Source organism: Scyliorhinus canicula, chromosome 13 (assembly GCF_902713615.1).
Source record: "Scyliorhinus canicula chromosome 13, sScyCan1.1, whole genome shotgun sequence".
In the NCBI taxonomy this organism is placed as follows: domain Eukaryota; kingdom Metazoa; phylum Chordata; class Chondrichthyes; order Carcharhiniformes; family Scyliorhinidae; genus Scyliorhinus; species Scyliorhinus canicula.
Genome location: NC_052158.1, coordinates 47,828,835 through 47,849,487, shown reverse-complemented (window position 1 = coordinate 47,849,487; position 20,653 = coordinate 47,828,835). Strand labels below are relative to the sequence as shown.

General features: G+C 55.6%; 1 protein-coding gene across 1 annotated transcript in view; it reads left to right on the top strand.

The window, feature by feature from the left end:
• The first annotated feature begins 4,325 nt into the window (after window positions 1-4,325).
• Window positions 4,326-20,653, top strand: part of LOC119975596 — a 52,136-nt gene continuing 35,808 nt past the window's right edge. Inside the window, exons 1-3 of the mRNA XM_038815381.1 lie at window positions 4,326-4,509; window positions 12,849-12,935; window positions 20,126-20,212. Coding sequence (XP_038671309.1) covers window positions 4,326-4,509; window positions 12,849-12,935; window positions 20,126-20,212 — 358 coding nt within the window. The remainder of the gene's footprint in view (window positions 4,510-12,848; window positions 12,936-20,125; window positions 20,213-20,653) is intronic.

Genomic DNA, 20,653 nt, shown 5'->3' with positions numbered 1-20,653 from the left:
CGTCCGACCTTAGAGGTTGAGGGAAGCTCTGCTCCACCCTTGGAGCAGTGGGGACATTTGTAGAAGAAGTACTCTGGTCGTGCTTTGGACTATTGTTCCCCATGACTCTTCCTAAAAGGTTTCTGACCCGGGCCACAAACCGTGGACTCTGTGAGCCGTAGGTAATAATTTGTATACCTGTAGCACCGTACCATCTACCAAATTATACCGATTTAAGACGTCTTAAAATAGGTTTGCACCCGCACCCAATTGCAGTCTTTTCTTTTGAGGTTCTTTTGTTGGTAGGGGGGAAGTTTCGCGAGCTGTTGCGGCTTAAGACTTTTAATGCGGTAAACTTGAATTCTTACCTCAGCCTCGGATCTTCCAATCCAAGTCAAAGTTCGGTCTTCCGGTCAGCAATTCTGCCTTCGGACCTTTTCGTTAACGATCTGGTACTCTCGTCTACGGCACGGTCTTCAATCCACTATTCTTCCCCCTTTTGTCCGACTACGCCAACTTCTCCCCCCTTTTGCTGACTACGCCAATTGATAGATCTCTGTGTCTATTCGGAACCCTGTATATGCGTTATAGAACATAGAACAGTACAGCACAGAACAGGCCCTTCGGCCCTCGATGTTGTGCCGAGCAATGATCACCCTACTCAAACCCACGTATCCACCCTATACCCGTAACCCAACAACCCCCCCCCCCTCCCCTAACCTTACTTTTTAGGACACTACGGGCAATTTAGCATGGCCAATCCACCTAACCCGCACATCTTTGGACTGTGGGAGGAAACCGGAGCACCCGGAGGAAACCCACGCACACACGGGGAGGACGTGCAGACTCCGCACAGACAGTGACGCAGCCGGGAATCGAACCTGGGACCCTGGAGCCGTGAAGCATTTATGCTAACCACCATGCTACCGGGCTGCCCCAAGTTAATTAAGTTATCCCTTCTTAGTTCGCAAATAACAGAGATTCCAGATTGTGCTTTTTGGTAAAGTTATTTGAAACTTTATTGTCTACTGATAAAGTCAATTTTTCAATACAAAATTTAGGAAGTCCCAACTAGCCCAGAAACAAACTCGTCAGATCGATTGACTTTAGCAAATACAGTGGTTGAGTTCTAAAATACAACTTGCTAATTCTTAAAATCAAATACACACGACTAAAAACAACTGAGTGTTTTAAACAAAAAAAAAATGGCGATTTGCAAAGCAAGCAGGAGAATAGATTAGGTAAGAATGATTCCAGACTAGAAAAAGGATGTTTTCTCATCTCGACAACTGAACTTTTTAAGGAGATTACTATCGTTGTTGTTTCCTCCTCTTGACAGCTGTGATTGGCTTTAACTAATTCATAATTCACCTGTCTGTCAGATTTAAGAGATAAACAATTTGCGGTAATTTTCCATGATGGTCTGAGCAAAACACATTTCCCACAAGAAATTATCACTATCGGCTGACTAGCCGTTACCATTGAAACGGAACTGGGATGTTGGCCAGTTCTCCATAACACCAAGGGTCTTTTCTGCTATTTGGTCTTGCACTCGCTAGCAGTCTTCAAACAACTTGCAAAATGTAAGAATGGTGTGGCTTATCTGATCAGTTCACAGCTAGTCAGATTTTTCCTCACTCTCATGATTAATATATTTTGATTTAGTTAATTACTCTTAAGGATTAAAGGATTTTTCCAACCAGGATTTCTTTATTAAACCTTTTATCTATCTTATCGTAGCTAACCACAAACTCTGGATGCAATGTGTGGTGCGCATCAGATAGTGTCCCAGGAGCCTCTTCACTAATGTTCCCAACCGAGATGATAGTCTCTGAGATGGTGGAAGGTGTTGGAGACAGCTGTGACGGGAAGTCAGTGTCCTCCTCCGAGCCAAGTTCTGGCATCTCCTGAATCTCGGGCAGAGGGCTGGTGATCAGTCTGCTCTCCCTGTCAGTATTTGGCCATCTGGGGGCCACCGGCCCTGGCTTGGGGCAGTGGGCCCCAGATGGACGGGCCCAATCTCAGGCAGGTCCTGAAGGCACAAGGCGACATGTATGGTTAGAGAGTGGGCCGGTGGGACGTGAAGGGGATGAGAGGGGTGTGGGAGGTGAGGGGGCTAATGGGAGGTGAGGGGGTGTGGGAGGTGAGAATACTAAGGGCGGTCAGAGGGGGTGAGGAGCTGTGGGGGGAGGATGTCCACACATGTGTTTTGGGAATCCGCAGCAAAGCATGATCTCACGTGCTCAGCCGCCGACGACCTCCACCTTAGTGCCCTCCCTTTCCTCCGGGCTGTGAACCATGTCCAGTGCCCTTTGCTCGGGCTTGGTGTGGTGCTGCGGGTCTGGTGAGCCCCCTCTGGTCTTCTCCTGCTCCCGGCGTTCGACATTCCGATGCATGCAACCCAGGGGTTTGGTAGATGATGGCATCAGTGGCCAGGGCAAGCAGCCCTTGCGGCTGGAGTGGGTGCTGGCATGTGGGGCCAGGTAGGGGTTTGGAATTGACAAGGTACTTCATGGCAGACTGGTACAAAAGGTGAAGTCAGACGGGATCAGGCGTGAGCTGGTAAGATACAGAACTGAATAGCTCATAGAAAAGAGAGAGTAGCAATGGAAGGCGCTTTTCTGATTGGAGGGCTGTAACTAGTGGTGTTCCGCAGGGATCAGTGCTGGGACCTTTGCTGTTCGTAGTATATATAAATGATTTGGAGTAAAATATAACTGGTCTGATTAGAAAGTTTGCAGACGACCCAAAGTTTGGTGGAATTGTGGATAGCGATGATGACTGTCAGAGGATACAGCAGGATTTAGATCGTTTGGAGGCTTGGGCGGAAAGATGGCAGATGCAGTTTATTCCAAACAAACGTGAGGTAATGCATTTTGGAAGGTCTAATGCAGGTCGGGAATATATCGTGAATGGTAGAATCCTCAAGAGTATTAGCAGTCAGAGAGGTCTCGGTGTACATATCCACAGGTCACTGGAAAGGGCAACACAGGTGGAGAAGGTAATCAAGAAGGTATACGGCATGCTTGCCTTCATTGGCCGGGGCATTGAGTATAAAAATTGGCAAGTCATGTTGCAGCTGTATAGAACCTTAGTTAGGCCACACTTGGAGTGTAGTGTTCAATTCTGGTCACCACACTATCAGAAGGATGTGGTGGCTTTGGAGAGGGTGCAGAAGAGATTTACCAGGATGTTGCCTGGTATGGAGGGCATTAGCTGTGAGGAGAGGTTGAATGAACTCGGTTTGTTCTCACTGGAACGACGGACGTTGAGGGGCGATAAAGGTCTACAAAATTATGAGGGGCATAGACGGAGTGGATAGTCCAAGGCTTTTTCCCAGGGTAGAGGGGTCAATTACTAGGGGGCATAGGTTTAAGGTGTGAGGGGCAAGGTTTAGAGGAGATGTACAAGGCAAGTTTTTTAAACAGAGGGTAGTGGGTGCCTGGAACCCGCTGCCGGAGGAGGTGGTGGAAGTAGGGATGATAGTGACATTTAAGGGGCATCTTGACAAATACGTGAATAGGATGGGAATAGCGGGGTACAGACTCTCGAAGTGCAGGAGATTTTAGTTTAGACAGGCAGCATAGTCGGCACAGGCTTGGGGGGGCCGAAAGGCCTGTTCCTGTGCTGTACGTTTCTTTGTTCTTTGTTTGTTCTCTGGCATTGCTCTCCTTCCAGCCCTACTGTTGTCTGGGATGGTGTGTGTGTGTCGGGGGATTGGACCGTTTAAATGTGGCTGCGGCATGTGAACCTCATGTGCGCCAATCACAGGCCTGGCGAACCCACCGCTGTTTCACAAGGAACTGGTTATGTTCCACATGGCGATGCTGCTAGTCCATTGAGAGTTGCTGAATCGGTGTAGCTGTTGCACCATTTTCCTGTTGGAAAACACCACAGTCTCCAGACTGGCGTCAGCTCTTAGCCTCAAAATCAGAGAATCCAGCCCCACAGCTCCATTGTAAAGAGTGTACGACTTTCTGAATTGCAGATGGGACGCATCTGTGAAAGCGGTCAGACATAACTAGAGTGATTATATAAATGTCGGTGATATTGGGCTTCAGAAAAAGAGCAAGTTCATCCAAAAGCAGGAAAGTATTTGTGAACATCTGTACAGCCAGAATATACATGCAGCACAAGTGCAGTTCCCTTTAGGAGGGACAGGCTGTCTCTCAGTCACACACTCACTGGAATACGAGCCATGTACACTGTTGTCCCCCTTCTGATTGTTCAGCTAACCAGCAGAGTGAGTCATACTTGGCTGAAGGCTTCACTCATGGAAATGAGGAGGCAGCATTATGGAAAATGCTTGTTTCCAATGATATCACCACAAAGCAGAGACCCTCCCCATGTGTGTGACCATAAAAGCATCAAATACTCCAAGATTAGACACAAAAGAGATCTACACCAGCATTCTGACACTGACTCTGAGACACTCACTGAAGATGCTGAAAGGACTGCTCCTTGTACTGTTTCTCCCGATGCTGACTCACTCCAGTCCCACTGGAGCCTTGTCAGATGTCGTTGCTGCAGGTAAACATTTGCTAATCTCTCCAAAATCTCTGAAATTGGTGTTCAATTGAGGTTAATTCAATCCTATTTAATTTTCTTTGAACATCACGATTTGATTGGTTGTGAGTCGGTGATTGTCAGATTGCAAGACTCACTGACTAATTTAGTGTGAATTAGTTCCTCAGGTAAGTCTCCAGATGGTGGATGTGTTCTATTACTTCTTTGATGATGAGGGTACACATGGAATACAAAGATGTAGCTGCGACAAGTATTTATTCTTAATGGTCACCATGGATTTCTGTGATAAAAATGATTCCATCTCCGTTACTGATGTCTGTTGTCTTGTCCGTCCTGCTACCCAGTCCCAGTCTGTCCATCTTCTGATATATGTCCAGCTATCCCGGTCTGGGTCCTCCTGCTGGCAGAAGGTCTTGGCTGTCCCTATATGTTTTGGTCAGTATCGATATACAGTGGCACTATTGTATACAAACATATATATTGGTACAACTCTGTACAATTATACTTAGATATGCGCATCACCACAATGGTGTAGTCACTATCTGAGTGGGTCAAGGTGATGGCGGGTATTGGGAGCTAATCCAGATCAACAATAAAAAACAAATTACTGCAGGGGTGTTGGGGGGGTGGGGAGAGAGGGGGGGTGTCAGCGAGATGTTGGATCTCATCCTGTAATTGGCCTCGGTACCCATGTATCGCAGTTGCTGCTCCCGATCACTGCTGCCAGTGTGAGCGTGTGGACCGTGTGTGAGGACAGGATCAGGAGCTCCTTCAGTCCCTTCCCACCGCCACCCCTCGCCCACTCACTCTCCAGTCTCCCAAGTGAAGGATGGGGAATTGGGAGCGATACTGGAGGTGTCTGTGGAAACAGCCCGCGAACAAGTGTCAACCTTTCATTCCATGACTTGACGGAAATGAGAGTTAAATGGTTTCAAACTGGTTTATTTAATTGGATCAACATTGCAGCTTTCATAGAGATGTGGGTGTAAGAAGATGGATTAAGTAGATGTGACAAGGGGTGACATGATTCAGTGTCAGTAACTGGGAGTCAGTCTCGGGGAGAATTTTCCATTCCGGAAACAAAGTCAGGGTGATTTGTCCTGGAGAATGGGGCTATTGAACACGTGAGATCTAGTATTCTTCAGCTCAGTAATGATGCAGCCACAGGGAGCTGATGAATCTCATGTTGGGATGGTTCCCCTTATTCTGCTCTTACCTCAAAGGCTTCAACTTCCAGATACTATATTTCAACAGCCACTGAGATGAGCATTCATTCGCTCTAGGGAAGGACCCCAGGATTCTGTAAAAGAAAAGTTCCAGAATCCTTCCATCCCATTGTTCAGTGGTGCCTCCCTCGTGATTCTCCTCCAGGTAATCGAGGAAAAGGCAGATGTCTTTCCGAGGGATGGGTCCAGAAGACCCTCCTGTCTGACTAACATAGGCGTCTTAGTGGGGTCAAATTTTGGTCCATCCTGGAGTGCAAGACAAAGCGGTGTGATCTCACCCATTCTGCAAGAGTAAGTCAAACTTATACACACTGCAAAGTCATATTCTCATCGATCTAAGAGTTAGAATCCAAAGAGATGTCACATACGATCAGCAGTTGAGACATTGTGATGGAATATTCTCCACTTGTCTCACTGAGGCTCAGTTTGGGTTCTGCCAGGGTCACTCAGCTCCTGATCTCATTACAGTCTTGGTCTAAACATTGACAAAAAAGCTGAACTCCAGAGTTGAGGTGAGAGTGAATATCCTTGACATCAAGGCAGCATTTGACCAAGTGTGGTATCAAAGAGCCCCAAGCAAAACTGGAGTCAATGGGAATCAGGGGGAACTTCTCCATTGGTTGGACTCATACTGAGCACAAATGAAGATGGTTGTGGTGGTTGGAGGTCAGTCATCTCAGCTCCAGGTCATCACTGCAGGATTTCCTTAGGGTTGTATGGTAGACCTGAACATATTCAGCTACTTCACTGGTGACATCCTTCCATCACAAGGTCAGAAGTGAGGATATTCATTGATGATTGCACAATGTTCAGCTCCATTCATGACTCAGACACTGAAGCAGTCCATGTGCAAATGTAGTAAGACCCGGACAATATCCAGCCTTAAACTGATGTGATAAGTAATATTAGCACTACACAAGTGCCTGGCAATGACTATATTCAACAAGGGAATATCTAACCATCACCCCTTCACATTCAAAGGCATTACCATCGCTGAATCTCCACTATCAACATCCTGAGGGTTTTCATTGACCAGAAACTAAACTGGAATGGCCAGGTAAATACTGGGCTGGATTCTCCGTCCTGTCGCGCCACATTTCAGGTTCACCCCGTCGGCGGGATGCTCCGTTACGCAGCTCAATGGGGTTTCCCATTCTGGGGCAGCCCCACGTTGTCGGGAAACCCCCAGCCTGCTGGCAAAACAGAGCATTCGGCCTACGTGGAATCTAGCCCACTGTGTTTACCAGAGCTGATCCGGGGCTGGAAATTCTGAGGAGAGTAAATCACTTCCTGACTCCCCAAAAACTGTGAACAATCCATACAAGGCACAAGTCAGGATGTTCCAGGGAACCGAGACCCGTCTGGACTGCAGGTGGTTCGTGGGGCCGGGCTTTCCTCTGACTATCCGGCCCCTCGGCTGCTCCTACCTCCATCTGCTGTACCGGACGCGATGTGTGGTTCCCAGGAGCCTCTTCACTAATCTGCCCAACCGAGGTGATAGGCTGGGATGGTGGAGGGTGTAGGAGACAGCAGTGAAGGAAAATCCGAATCCTCCTCCGACCCTGAGTCACGGGCAGAAGGCTGGTGTTTGGGCTGCTCTCCCCATCAGTGATCGGCTGCCTGGGGGGCACCGGCTCTGGCACTGGGTGGGGGCGGAGGGCTCCGGATGGACTGGCCCCATCTCCGACAGGTCCTGTAAGACACAAGACCACATGTATGATTCGACAGCGGGCCGGGGGGCGTGGGCGAGGGGGGGAGGGGGGGCGGAGAGAGGGAGTGGGTGTGAAGGGGTGTGCTGTGAAGGGGTATGGTGTGAGGGGGGAGGGGTGCATGGGGTGAGGGAATGGGGTGGTGTGGGTTGAGTAGGGTCGGGGAGGTGTGGGGGGGTGTGGGTTAAGGGGTGTCAGTTGCGGGTGGTGAGATGGGTGTGGGAGGGGGGTGGTGTCCACACATGTGTCATGGGGATCCGCAACTAGACGGAGTCTCACTTCCTTGCCGACTACCGACCTCCCTTTACTCTGGGCCACCGACCAGGTCCAGTGCTTTCTGGCCAGACATGCTGAGGGGCCGCAATTCTGATGGTCCCCCTCTGACCCTCCAGTCTTCTCCCACTCCAGGCGGTTGGACGCACCCTTCTCCTGGTGGGGGAGGGGGGAAACAATTACACCATCAGGCGTTCCGAATCTTCATTGGCCAGAGCACCCGGCGAAGGCAAATGGCATGGGTGCTGGCATGTGGGGCAGTGTGGTGGTTAGGAAGTCCCCTGATGGGGGGGTGGGGCAGGATTACAGGTGTGTGGCAGGGATCCCCCATCCCGGGTGGGGTTAGTGCCAGGGGCACGGAGCAGCCAACTCACCCTGGCCGCCCTGAGGAGGTTGTGGAGTTTCTTCCTGCACTGCGGGCCAGTCTGGGCGATGTAGCCAATGGCACTGACCGTCTCTGCCACCTGCCCCAAGGCACGGCAAACGGTGGCATCGCACGGCCTTCCTCCCGGCCCAGGGTACAGAGTCATCCGCCTCTCCTCCACGGTCATCCACCTCTCCTCCACGGTCATCCGCCTCTCCTCCACGGTCATCCGCCTCTCCTCCACGCTCATCCGCCTCTCCTCCACGCTCATCCGCCTCTCCTCCACGGTCTTACCACCTCTCCTCCACGGTCATCCGCCTCTCCTCCACGCTCATCCGCCTCTCCTCCACGGTCATCCGCCTCTCCTCCACGCTCATCCGCCTCTCCACGCTCATCCGCCTCTCCTCCACGCTCATCCGCCTCTCCACGCTCATCCGCCTCTCCTCCACGCTCATCCGCCTCTCCTCCACGCTCATCCGCCTCTCCTCCACGCTCATCCGCCTCTCCTCCACGCTCATCCACCTCTCCTCCACGGCGTCCGTGCAAGTGTCCAGCTCCTCCCTAAATCGTGGTGCTGTTCTCCTTGCAGCCATCTTGTTGGCTGGGACGGTGTGTGTGGCTGGATGGATTGTTTAACTGCAGCTGTGGCATTTGAGCCTCATGTGAGCCAATGACGGACCAGGCAAATCCGTGTCCATGTCCCGATGATGCTAGCCCATTGAACGTAGCCTAATTGGTGCCCCTTCCCCCCCCACCCGCCAATGAAAATACAGGAGGAGGTTGTTGGACTTGCAGCCCCTCAGCCTGGCAGAGCAGAGCACACTGTACGTGGTTGGCGGCCAAAAGAGAAGTCGGTCGCCGGGGTGGAGCCCAGCCACAGACGACAAAGCTTAGTTGCTTTGTCAAGACACCCCCTAATACCACCCTGACCCCCACACCACCCTGACCCCCACACCATCCTCACCCCCACACCACCCTGACCCCCACACTACCCTGACCCCCATACCATCCTCACCCCCACACTACCCTCACCCCCACAGCACTCTCACCCCCACACCACCCTGACCCCCACACCATCCTCACCCCCACACTACCCTCACCCCCACACCACCCTGACCCCCACACCACTCTCACCCCCACACCACCCTGACCCCCACACCATCCTCACCCCCACACTACCCTCACCCCCACACCACCCTGACCCCCACACCACTCTCACCCCCACACCACCCTGACCCCCACACCACTGTCACCCCAATGTCACCCTCAACCCTACACCATCCTCAACCCCACACCACCCTTATCCCACACATCACCCTCACCCCACGCTCACCCCAACACGACCCTCACCCACACCACGGTAAGTAAAAGCTTTATTCATTTCACTTAATAATTATTTGATACTATATTTGTCATCAGTTAAGGTAAAGTGTAAAAATGGCAGGAGATCCCAGACCCGTGTTATGCTCCTCATGCGCAATGTGGGATTTCAGGGACGTGGCTGATGCCCCTGACTTCTTCATGTGCGGGAAGTGTGTTCAGTTGCAGCTCTTGTTAGACCGCATGACAGCTCTGGAGCTGCGAATGGACTCACTTTGGAGCATCCGCGATGCTGAGGAGGTCGTGGATAGCACGTTCAGTGAGTTGGTCACACCGCAGATTAGGATTGGTGAGGGGGACAGGGAATGAGTGACCAAAAGGCAGAGAAAGAGCAGGAAGGCAGTGCAGGTGTCCCCTGCGGTCATCTCCCTCCAAAACAGGTATACCGTTTTGGATACTGTTGGGGGAGATGACTCACCAGGGGAAGGCAGTAGTAGCCAGGCTCATGGCACCGTGGCAGCTCTGCTGCACAGAAGGGCGGGATAAAGACTGGCAGGGCTATAGTCAGAGGGGATTCAATTGTAAGGGGAGTAGACGGGCGTTTCTGTGGTCGGAAATGAGACTCCCGAATGGTATGTTGCCTCCCGGGTGCTCAGGTCAGGGATGTCTCCGATCGGCTGCAGGACATACTGAAGTGGGGGGGTGAACAGCCAGTTGTTGTGGTGCATATAGGCACCAACGATAGAGGTAAGAAAAGGGATGAGGTCCTACAATCAGTATTTAGGGAGTTAGGAGATAAGTTAAAAAGTAGGACCTCAAAGGTAGTAATCTCAGGATTGCTACCAGTGCCACGGGACAGAGTAGAAATTCAAGAATAGTCAGAATGAATACGTGGCTTGAGAGATGGTGCAGGAGGGAGGGGTTCAGATTTTTGGGACATTGGAACCGGTTCTGGGGACGGTGGGACCATTACAAATTGGATGATCTACACCTGGACAGGACTGGAACCAATGTCCTCGGGGGTGCTTTTGCTAACACTGTTGGGGAGGTTTTAAACTAATGTGGCAAGGGGATGGGAACCAGATTAGGAAGTTAAACATCAGTAAAGAATCAGCAACTAAAGCCAGTAAGGTACGAGACAATAAACTCAATGTGACTCAGGGGAAGAGTAGACAGGGAAGAGATGATGAACGCAAAGGTGGTCTGAGGTACATTTGTTTTAATGCGAGAAGTGTAGCAGGTAAGGCAGATGAACTTAGGGCTTGGATCAGTACCTGGGAATATGATGTTATTGGTATTACTGAGACTTGGTTGAGGGAAGGGCAGGACTGGCAACTGAATATCCCAGGGTATAGATGCTTCAGGAACGATAGAGTGGGAGGTAGAAGGGGTGGAGGAGTTGCATTACTCGTCAGAGATGATATCACAGCTGTGATTAAGGAGGGCACGATGGAGGATTCGAGCACTGAGGCAATATGGGTGGAGCTGAGAAATAGGAAGTGTGCAGTAACATTGTTAGGGCTTTACTATAGCCTTCCCAAAAGCGAGCATGAAGTAGAGGTACAAATATGCAGACAAATTATAGAAAAATGTAGGAGCAATGCAGGGCAGCACGGTTAGCATAAATGCTTCACAGCTCCAGGGTCATGGTGGGGGTAAGGCCTTCCCCTGAGGGGGAGGGGCTGGGTTACAGGTGTGGCGTGCGGTGGGCAGGGTTAGTGCCAGGGACACGGAGCAGCTAACTCACCCTGACCACCCTGAGGATGGTGTGGAGTTTCTTCCAGCACTGCATTCCAGGCACTGACCTCCTCTGCTACATGCGCCCAGTCACGGTGAACAACGGCGCCTGGTGGCTGCCCTCCCAGGGTCATCCTTCTCTCCTCCACGGTCTCTACGAGGGTGTCCCGCTCTGCGTTCCTGAACCGTGGTGCTGCTCTGCTTCCAGCCATCTTGTTGGCTGGGATGGTGTGTGGGGGGGAACGAACATTTAAGTGCGTTTGCGGCGTGTCAGCCTCATGGCTCATGGGCTGGTTTAGCTCACTTGGCTAAATCGCTGGCTTTTAAAGCAGACCAAGCAGGTTCGATTCCCGTACCAGCTTCCCCGGACAGGCGCCGGAATGTGGCGACTCGGGGCTTTTCACAGTAACTTAATTGAAGCCTACTCGTGACAATAAGCGATTTTCATTTCATTTTTCATTCATTTCATGTGCGCCAATCACTGACCCGGTGAAACCAGCACCGTTTTCCACGGCATTGATTGTGTTCCAGGTGGCGATGGTGTTAGCCCATTGAATGTAGCTGAGTCGGTGCAGCTGTTGTGCCGTTTTTTGCCGTCCTAAAACTCCACGGTTTCCACGCGGTGTCAGCATTTAGTCTGAAATTCGGAGAATCCAGCCCCCGAAGTGTTGGCACCAACGCAGAATCCGTGGACTTTTACGACAGAAAAACCGGCGCTGTAACTGGGCCCATTCCACTATCATTCAGGGGCGAGCACCGGCCCCATGTGGACTAGAATCGATTCCCATGGGAAATGCCTAATTCACCGGTTTGGCGATTCACACCCAAAGGCTGACAAGCTGCAGCCGCAGTTACACACTGCACCCCACACACACCATCCCAGCCAACAAGGTGGCAGTGAGGAGAGCAGCCTCAGGGTTGACTGATGCCGAGCTGGAGAACCTGTTGTACACGGTAGAGGGGCAGCGGATGACACTGTACCCGGCACGGGAAGGAGGCTGCCAGTTTTCTGGTAGGTAGCAGGGGCTGTGAGTGCCAGCAACAACATCCAGATGGGTCAGCAGTGCCCTAAAACTCTGCACAACCTCCTCAGGGCGGCCAGGGTGAGCAGGCAGCTGTGTGCCCCTGGCATTAAGCGTGTCTACACACACCCATTATCCTACCCCCCCCCCCCCAACCTACTGGACGATGGCTGAACCCCCACCCTACACCACATGTTGGCACCCATATAGGCTGCCATGGCCGTGCCCGGCCACTAAGACCATCACCTACCCAACCCCCTGGGTGTACGTGTCGAATTGTCTGACACTGTTGCCCCCCCAGCAAGGATATGACAGGAGAGCGGCCATTGGAGTTGCAGCCCCTGATCCTGGCAGAGAAGAGTGCATTGGATGTGGTTGGCAGCCAAAGGAAAGTGAGGGTGCCAGGGTGGCGCTCAGCCACAGGCGAAGAAGTGAGACCCAGCTTAGCTGTACTTCCATGTGTCACGTGTGTCAAAGCCCCCCCCCCCCACAAAACCACACCCACACCATCCTCACCTCCACACCATCCGTCAAGTCAACACCACCCTCACCCCATTTCACCGTCACACCAACACCACTGTCGCCCCCACACCGCTCTCACCCCGTCCCTCACCCTACACCACCACCCCCATGCCCACCCCCACCATCCCAGCCCGCGATCTAATCATGCGTTTTGTCTTCTGTCTTGCAGGACATGTTGGAAATCAAGTGTATTTATCATCCATCGCCCACACCGGCCAGAGTCACAACCAGAGCCCCCCTGAGAGGGGGGTGAGGGGTGAGTGGATGTGGGGTGAGGTGATGAGGGGGTGTGGTATGAGGGGAGTGGGGTGGTATGGGGTGAGGGGTGTGGGGTGAGGTGATGAGGGGGCGTAGTATGAGGGGAGTGGGGTGGTATGGGGTGAGGGGTGTGGGGTGGTGCAATGCATGTGGAGGGTGTGGATTGAGGGGCTGGTGGGTGTGGAGTGTGGGTGGGGGTGGGAGTGTGGTGAATGTGTGTGGGGGTGGGTGTGTGGGGAGTGGGGGTGCGTGTGAGGGGACTATGGGTGTTGGTGGGTGTGTGGGGACTTTGGGTTGCGGTGGGTGTGTGGGGAGTGCGGGTGGGGGTGGGTGTGTTTGGAGTGTGTATGGGTGTGGGTGTGTGGGGACTATGGGTGAGGGTGGGTGTGTGGGGAGTGTGGATGGGTTGGGTTTATCGGGAGTGTGGGTGGGGGTGGGTGTGTGGGGTGTGCGAGGAGGTGGGTGTGTGGGGACTATGGGTGGGGGTGTGTATCGGGTGTGTGGGTGGGGGTGGGTGTGATGGGAGTGTGGGTGGGGGTGAGTATGTGGGGTGTGGGTGGTTGTGGGTGTAGGGATTGTGGGTGGGGGTGGGTGTGGGGAGTGTGGATGGGGGTGGGTGTGTGGGGAGGCGGGTGGGGGTGGTGTGTGGGGGAGTGTGGGTGGGGGTGGGTGTCTGGGGAGTGTGGGTGGGGGTTGGTGTGTGGGGAGTGTGGATGGGGGTGGGTGTGTGTGGGGAGTGCGTCTGGGGGTGGGTGTGTGGGAGTGTGGGTGGGTGTGTGTGGCTGTGGGTGGGGTGGGTGTGTACGGAGTGTGTATGGGGGTGGGTGTATGGGAATATGAGTGGGGGTGAGTGTGTGGGGAGTGAGGGTTGGGGTGGGTGTGTGGGGTGTGGGTGGGGTAGTTGTTTGGGGAGTGTGATGGGGGTGGGTGTGTGGGGAGTGGGGTTGGGTGTGTGGGGAGAGCGTGTGGTGATGGGTCAGTGGGGACTATGGGTGGGGGTGGGTGTGTGGGGGGTGAGTGGGTGTGGGGAGTGTGAGTGGGGGTGGGAGTGTGGGGAGTGAGGGTGGGGGTGGGTGTGTGGGGTGTGTGGGTGGGGGTGGATGTGTGGGTGTGAGTGGGGGTGGGTGTATGGGGAGTGTGGGTGGGGCTGCGTTTGTGGGCGTGTGGGTGGGGGTGGATCTTTGGGGAGTGCGGTTGGGGGTGGGTGTGTGGGGAGTGTGGGTAGGAGTGGTTGTGTGGGGAGTGTGGGTGGGGGTGGGTGTGTGGGGAGTGTGGGTGGGGGTGGGTGTGTGGGGAATGTGGATGGGGTGGGTGTGTGTGGGGAGTGCGTCTGGGGGTGGGTGTGTGGGGAGTGTGGGTTGGGGTGGGTTTGTGGACTGTGGGTGGGGGTGGGTGTGTACGGAGTGTGTATGGGGGTGGGTGTGTGGGGACTATGGGTGGGTGTGTGGGGAGTGTGGATGTGGGTGGGTGTGTGTGGGGTGTGCGGGTGGGGGTGGGTGTGTGGGGAGTGTGGGTGGGGGTGGGTGTGTGGGGAGTGGGGAGTGCGGGTGGTGGTGTGGTTGTGGGGACTTGGATGGGGGTGGGTTTGTGGGGAGTGTGGGTGGGGGTGGGTGAGTGGGGAGTGTGGGTGGGGGTGGGTGAGTGGGGTGTGGGTGTCGGTGGGTGTGTGGGGACTATGGGTGGGAGTGGGTGTGGGTTGGATGGGTGTGTGGGGAGTGTGGGTGGGGTGGGTTTGTGGGGAGTGTGGGTGGGGGTGGGTGTGGGTTGGGTGGGAATGTGGGGTGTGGGTGGGAGTGGGTGAGTGGGGAATGTGGGTGTCGGTCGGTGTGTGGGGACTATGGGTGGGGGTGGGTGTTTGATGAGTGTGGGTGGGGTTGGATGTGTGCGGAGTAGTGTGGGTGGGGGTGGGTGTGGGTGAGTAGGGCTGTGTGTGTGGGGAGTGCGAGTGGTGATGTGTCTGTGGGGACAATGGGTGGAGGTGGGTTTGTGGGGAGTGTGGGTGGGGTGGGCGTGTGGGGAGTGTGGGTGGGGTGGGTGTGTAGGGAGTGTGGGTGGGGTGGGTGGTGGTGAGTGAGGGTGGGGTGGGTGTGTGGGAGTGTGGGTGCGGGTGGTGTGTGGGGAGTGTGGGTGTGGGTGGGGTGGGGAGTGAAGGTGAGGGTGGGTGTGTGGGGACTGTGGGTGGGGGTGGGTGTGTGGGGAGTGAGGGTGGGGTTGGGTGTGTGGTGAGTGAGGGTGTGGGTGGGTGTGTGGGATGTGGGTGTGGGTGAGTGTGTGGGGAGTGAGGGTGGGGTTGGGTTTGTGGTGAGTGAGGGTGGGGGTGGGTGTGTGGGAAGTGTGGGTGGGGGTGGGTGTGTGGGGAGTGTGGGTGGGGTGGGTGTGTGGGATTGTGGGTGGGGCTGGATGTGTGGGGAGTGAAGGTGAGGGTGGGTGTGGGGAGTGTGGGTGGGGGTGGGAGTGTGGGGTGTGAGGGTGGGGGTGGGTGTGTGGGGAGTGAGGGTGGTGATGGTTCTGTGGGGACAATGAGTGTGGGTGGGTGTGTGGGTGGTGTTGGTGGTTGTGGGTGTGTGGGGAGTGTGGGTGGGGGTGGGTGTGTGGGGAGTATGGGTGTGGGTGTGTGTTGGTAGTGTGGGTGGGGGTGGATGTGTGCCGTGGGGGAGGGGTGGGTTTGTGGGGAGTGTGGGTGGCGGTGGGGGTGTGGGGTGTGGGTGTGGGTGGGTGTGGGGAGTGAGGGTGAGGGAGGGTGTTTGGGGACTGTGGGTGGGGATGGGTGTGGGGAGTGTGGGTGGGGTTGGGTGTGTGGGGAGTGTGGGTGGAGGTGTGCGTGTGGGGTGTGTGTGTGGTTGTGGGGTGTGTGGGTGGTGGTGGTTGTGTGGGGGCTATGGCTGGGTGTGGATGTCTGGGATGTGTGAGTGGGGGTGGGTGTGTGGGGAGTGGGTGTGGGTGTGAGGGGTGGATGTGTGGGGACGATGGGTGTGGGTGGGTGTGTGGGGAGTGTGGATGGGGTCGGTGTGTGGGGAGTGCGGGGCGAGTGTGGTTGGGGGTGGGTGTGTGGGGAGTGGGGGTGGTGGAGGGTGTGTGAGGAGTTTGGGTGGGGGTGGGTGTGTGGGGTGCGTGGATGGGGGTCGGTGCATGGGGAGTGCGGGTGGGGGTGGGGGTGTGGGGAGTGCAGGTGGGGGTGGGTGTTTTGGGAGTGTGGACGGGGTGTGTGTGGGGGTGGGTGTGTGTTGGGAGTGTGGGTGGGGGTGGATGTGTGCCGTGGGGGAGGGGTGGGTTTGTGGGGAATGTGGGTAGGTGTGCGGGGAGCATGGGTGGGGGTGTTTGTGTGGGGTGTGGGTGGGGATGGGTTTGTGGGGAGTGTGGATGGGGTGTGGGTGGGTATGTGGGGAGTATAGGTGTGGGTGTGGGGAATGTGGATGGGCGTGGGTGTGTGGAGTGTGGGTGGGGCTGGTTGTGTGAGGTTTGTGGGTGCGGTGATGCGGAGTGTGGCTGGGGGGAGGGTGGGTTGGTGTATGGGAAGTATGAAATGAAATGAAATGAAATTTGCCTGTTGTCACGAGTAGGCTTCAATGAAGTTACTGCCCCTGTCCGGTGAGGCTGATACGGGAATCGAACCGTGCTGCTGGCCTGCTTGGTCGGCTTTAAAAGCCAGCGATTTAGCCCAGTGAGCTAAACCAGCCTCTAGGTGGGTGTGAGTGTGTGGGTAGTGTGGGTGGGGGTGGGTGTGTGGTTCGGTGTGTGGGTGTGTGGGGAGTATGGGTGGGGGTGAGTGTGTGGGGAGTATGGGTGGATGTGGGTGTGTGGGGAGTGGGTAGGGGTGTTGTGTGGGGATTGTGGGTGGGGGTGAGTGTGTGGGGTGTTGGTTGGTGTGTGGGAAGTACGGGTGGCGGTGAGTGTGTGGGTGGGGGTGCGTATGTGGGGTGGATGTGTGGGGAGCATTGCTGGGGGTGTGGAGAGTGTGGGTGGGGGTGGGTGTGTGGAGTGTGAGTAGTGGTAGGTACGTGTGGGAAGTGTGGATTGCGAGTGTGTTGGGAGTGTGGGTGGGGGTGGGTGGGTGTGGAGTGTGGTGTTGGTCGGGGTTGGTGTGTGGGGTGTGGGTGGGTATGTGTGGATTGCGGGTGGGGTGGGTGTGTGGGGAGTGTGGGTGGGGGTGGGTGTGTGGGTAGTGTGGTGGGTGTGGGTGTGTGTAGATGATGGCTGGGGGTGGGTGTGGGGAGTGTGGGTGGGGTGGGGGTGTGGGGAGTGTGGGTGGGGGTGGGTGTGTGGCGAATTGTGAGTGGGGGTGGGTGTGTGGGGAGTGCGGTTGGGGGTGGGTGTGTGGGGAGTGCAGATGGGGGTGGGTGTGTGGGGACTGTGGGTGGGGGTGGGCGTGTGGGGGGTGTGGGTGAGGGTGGGTGTGTGGGGAGGGTGGGTGTGTGGGGTGAGGGTGGGGGTGGGTGTGTGGGGTGTGTGTGAGGGTGGGGGTGTGTGTGAGGGTGGGGGTGTGGGGTGTGGGTGGGGGTGGGTGTGTGGCGAATTGTGAGTGGGGGTGGGTGTGTGATGAGTGCGGGTGGGGGTGGGTGTGTGTGGGGAGTGCAGATGGGGGTGGGTGTGTGGGGACTGTGGGTGGGGGTGGGGGTGTGGGGTGTGGGTGGGGGTGGGTGTGTGGGGGGTGTGGGTGAGGGTGGGTGTGTGGGGAGTGTGTGGGGTGAGGGTGGGTGTGTGGGGATTGTGTGGGGGTGGGTGTGTGGGGTGTGGGTGAGGGTGGATGTGTGGGGAGTGAGGGTGGGGGTTGGGGTGTGGGTGTGGGTGGGGGTGTGGGGTGTAGGTGGGAGTGGGTGTGTGGGTGAGGGTGGCTGTGTGGGGTTGTGGGGTGTAGGTGGGGGTGGGTGTGAGGGTGAGGGTGGGTGTGTGGGGGGTGTGGGGTGTGGGTGGGGGTGGGTGTGTGGGGAGTGTGGGTGGGGGTGGGTGTGTGGGGTGAGGGTGGGGGTGGGTGTGTGGGGTGTGGGTGGGTGTGTGGGGTGTGGGTGAGGGTGGGTGTGTGGGTGTGGGTGAGGTTGGGTGTGTGGGGTGAGGGTGGGGGTGGGTGTGTGGGGAGTGAGGGTGAGGGTGGGTGTGTGGGGGGTGGGGGTGTGGGGTGTGGGTGGGGGTGGGGGTGTGGGGAGTGTGGGTGGGGGTGGGTGTGTGGGGAGTGTGGGTGGGGGTGGGTGTGTGGGGAGTGCGGTTGGGGTGGGTGTGGGGAGTGTGGGTGGGGGTGGGGGTGTGGGGTGTAGGTGGGGGTGGGTGTGTGGGGAGTGTGGGTGAGGGTGGGTGTGTGGGGAGTGAGGGTGGGGGGAACACAAACAATGACCATCAGCCATTCCGAATCCTCATTCACCTGGTAACCCAGCCATGGCGAATGGCATGGATGCTGGCATGTGGGGCATGGTGGGGGTAAGGCCTTCCCCTGAGGGGGAGGGGCTGGGTTACAGGTGTGGCGTGCGGTGGGCAGGGTTAGTGCCAGGGGCACGGAGCAGCTAACTGACCCTGACCACCCTGAGGATGGTGTGGAGTTTCTTCCAGCACTGCATTCCAGGCACTGACCTCCTCTGCTCCATGCGCCCAGTCACGGTGAACAACGGCGCCTGGTGGCTGCCCTCCCAGGGTCATCCTTCTCTCCTCCACGGTCTCTACGAGGGTGTCCAGCTCTGTGTTCCTGAACCGTGGTGCTGCTCTGCTTCCAGCCATCTTGTTGTCTGCGATGGTGTGTGGGGGGGAAGGAACATTTAAGTGCGGCTGCGGCGTGTCAGCCTCATGGCTCATGGGCTGGTTTAGCTCACTTGGCTAAATCGCTGGCTTTTAAAGCAGACCAAGCAGGTTCGATTCCCGTACCAGCTTCCCCGGACAGGCGCCGGAATGTGGCGACTCGGGGCTTTTCACAGTAACTTCATTGAAGCCGACTCGTGACAATAAGCGATTTTCATTTCATTTTTCATTCATTTCATGTGCGCCAATCACTGACCCGGTGAAACCAGCACCGTTTTCCACGGCATTGATTGTGTTCCAGGTGGCGATGGTGTTAGCCCATTGAATGTAGCTGAGTCGGTGCAGCTGTTGTGCCGTTTTTCTCTGGCCTAAAACTCCACTGTTTCCACGCGGTGTCAGCATTTAGTCTCAAATTCGGAGAATCCAGCTCCCGAAGTGTTGGCACCAACGCAGAATCCGTGGACTTTTACGACAGAAAAACCGGCGTTGTAACTGGGCCCATTCCACTATCATTCAGGGGCGAGCACCGGCCCCATGTGGACTAGAATCGATTCCCATGGGAAATGCCTAATTCACCGGTTTGGCGATTCACACCCAAAGACTGACAAGCTGCAGCCGCAGTTACACACTGCACTCCCCACACACACCATCCCAGCCAACAAGGTGGCAGTGAGGAGAGCAGCCCCAGGGTTGACTGATGCCGAGCTGGAGACCCTGTTGGACACGGTAGAGGGGCAGCGGATGACACTGTACCCGGCACGGGAAGGAGGCTGCCAGTTTCCAGCAGGTAGCAGGGGCTGTGAGTGCCAGCAACAACATCCAGACGGGTCAGCAGTGCCCTAAAACACTGCACAACCTCCTCAGGGCGACCAGGGTGAGCAGGCAGCTGTGTGCCCCTGGCATTAAGCGTGTCTGCACACACCCATTATCCTACCCCCCCCCCCCAACCTACTGGACGATGGCTGAACCCCCACCCTACACCACATGTTGGCACCCATATAGGCTGCCATGGCCAAGTGCCCGGCCACTAAGACCATCACCTACCCAACCCCCTGGGTGTACGTGTCGAATTGTCTGACACTGTTGCCCCCCCCAGCAAGGATATGACAGGAGAGCGGCCATTGGAGTTGCAGCCCCTGATCCTGGCAGAGCAGAGTGCATTGGATGTGGTTGGCAGCCAAAGGAAAGTGAGGGTGCCAGGGTGGCGCTCAGCCACAGGCGAAGAAGTGAGACCCAGCTTAGCTGTACTTCCATGTGTCACGTGTGTCAAAGCCCCCCCCCCACAAAACCACACTCACACCATCCGTCAATTCAACACCACCCTCACCCCATTTCACCGTCACACCAACACCACTGTCGCCCCCACACCGCTCTCACCCCGTCCCTCACCCTACACCACCACCCCCATGCCCACCCCCACCATCCCAGCCCGCGATCTAATCATGCGTTTTGTCTTCTGTCTTGCAGGACCTGTTGGAAATCAAGTGCAATCATCATTCGTCGCCCACCCCAGCCAGAGTCACAACCGGATCCCCCTTGTGTGGGGGGTGAGTGGTGAGTGGATGTGGGATGAGGTGATGAGGGGGTGTGGTATGAGGGGAGTGGGGTGGTATAAGAACATAAGAACTAGGAGCAGGAGTAGGCCATCTGGCCCCTCGAGCCTGCTCTGCCATTTAATTAGATCATGGCTGATCTTTTGTGGACTCAGCTCCACTTTCCGGCCCGAACACCATAACCCTTAATCCCTTTATTCTTCAAAAAACTATCTATCTTTACCTTAAAAACATGTAATGAAGGAGCCTCAACTGCTTCACTGGGCAAGGAATTCCATAGATTCACAACCCTTTGGGTGAAGAAGTTCCTCCTAAACTCAGTCCTAAATCTACTTCCCCTTATTTTGAGGCTATGTCCCCTAGTTCTGCTGTCACCCGCCAGTGGAAACAACCTGCCCGCATCTATCCTATCTATTCCCTTCATAATTTTAAATGTTTCTAT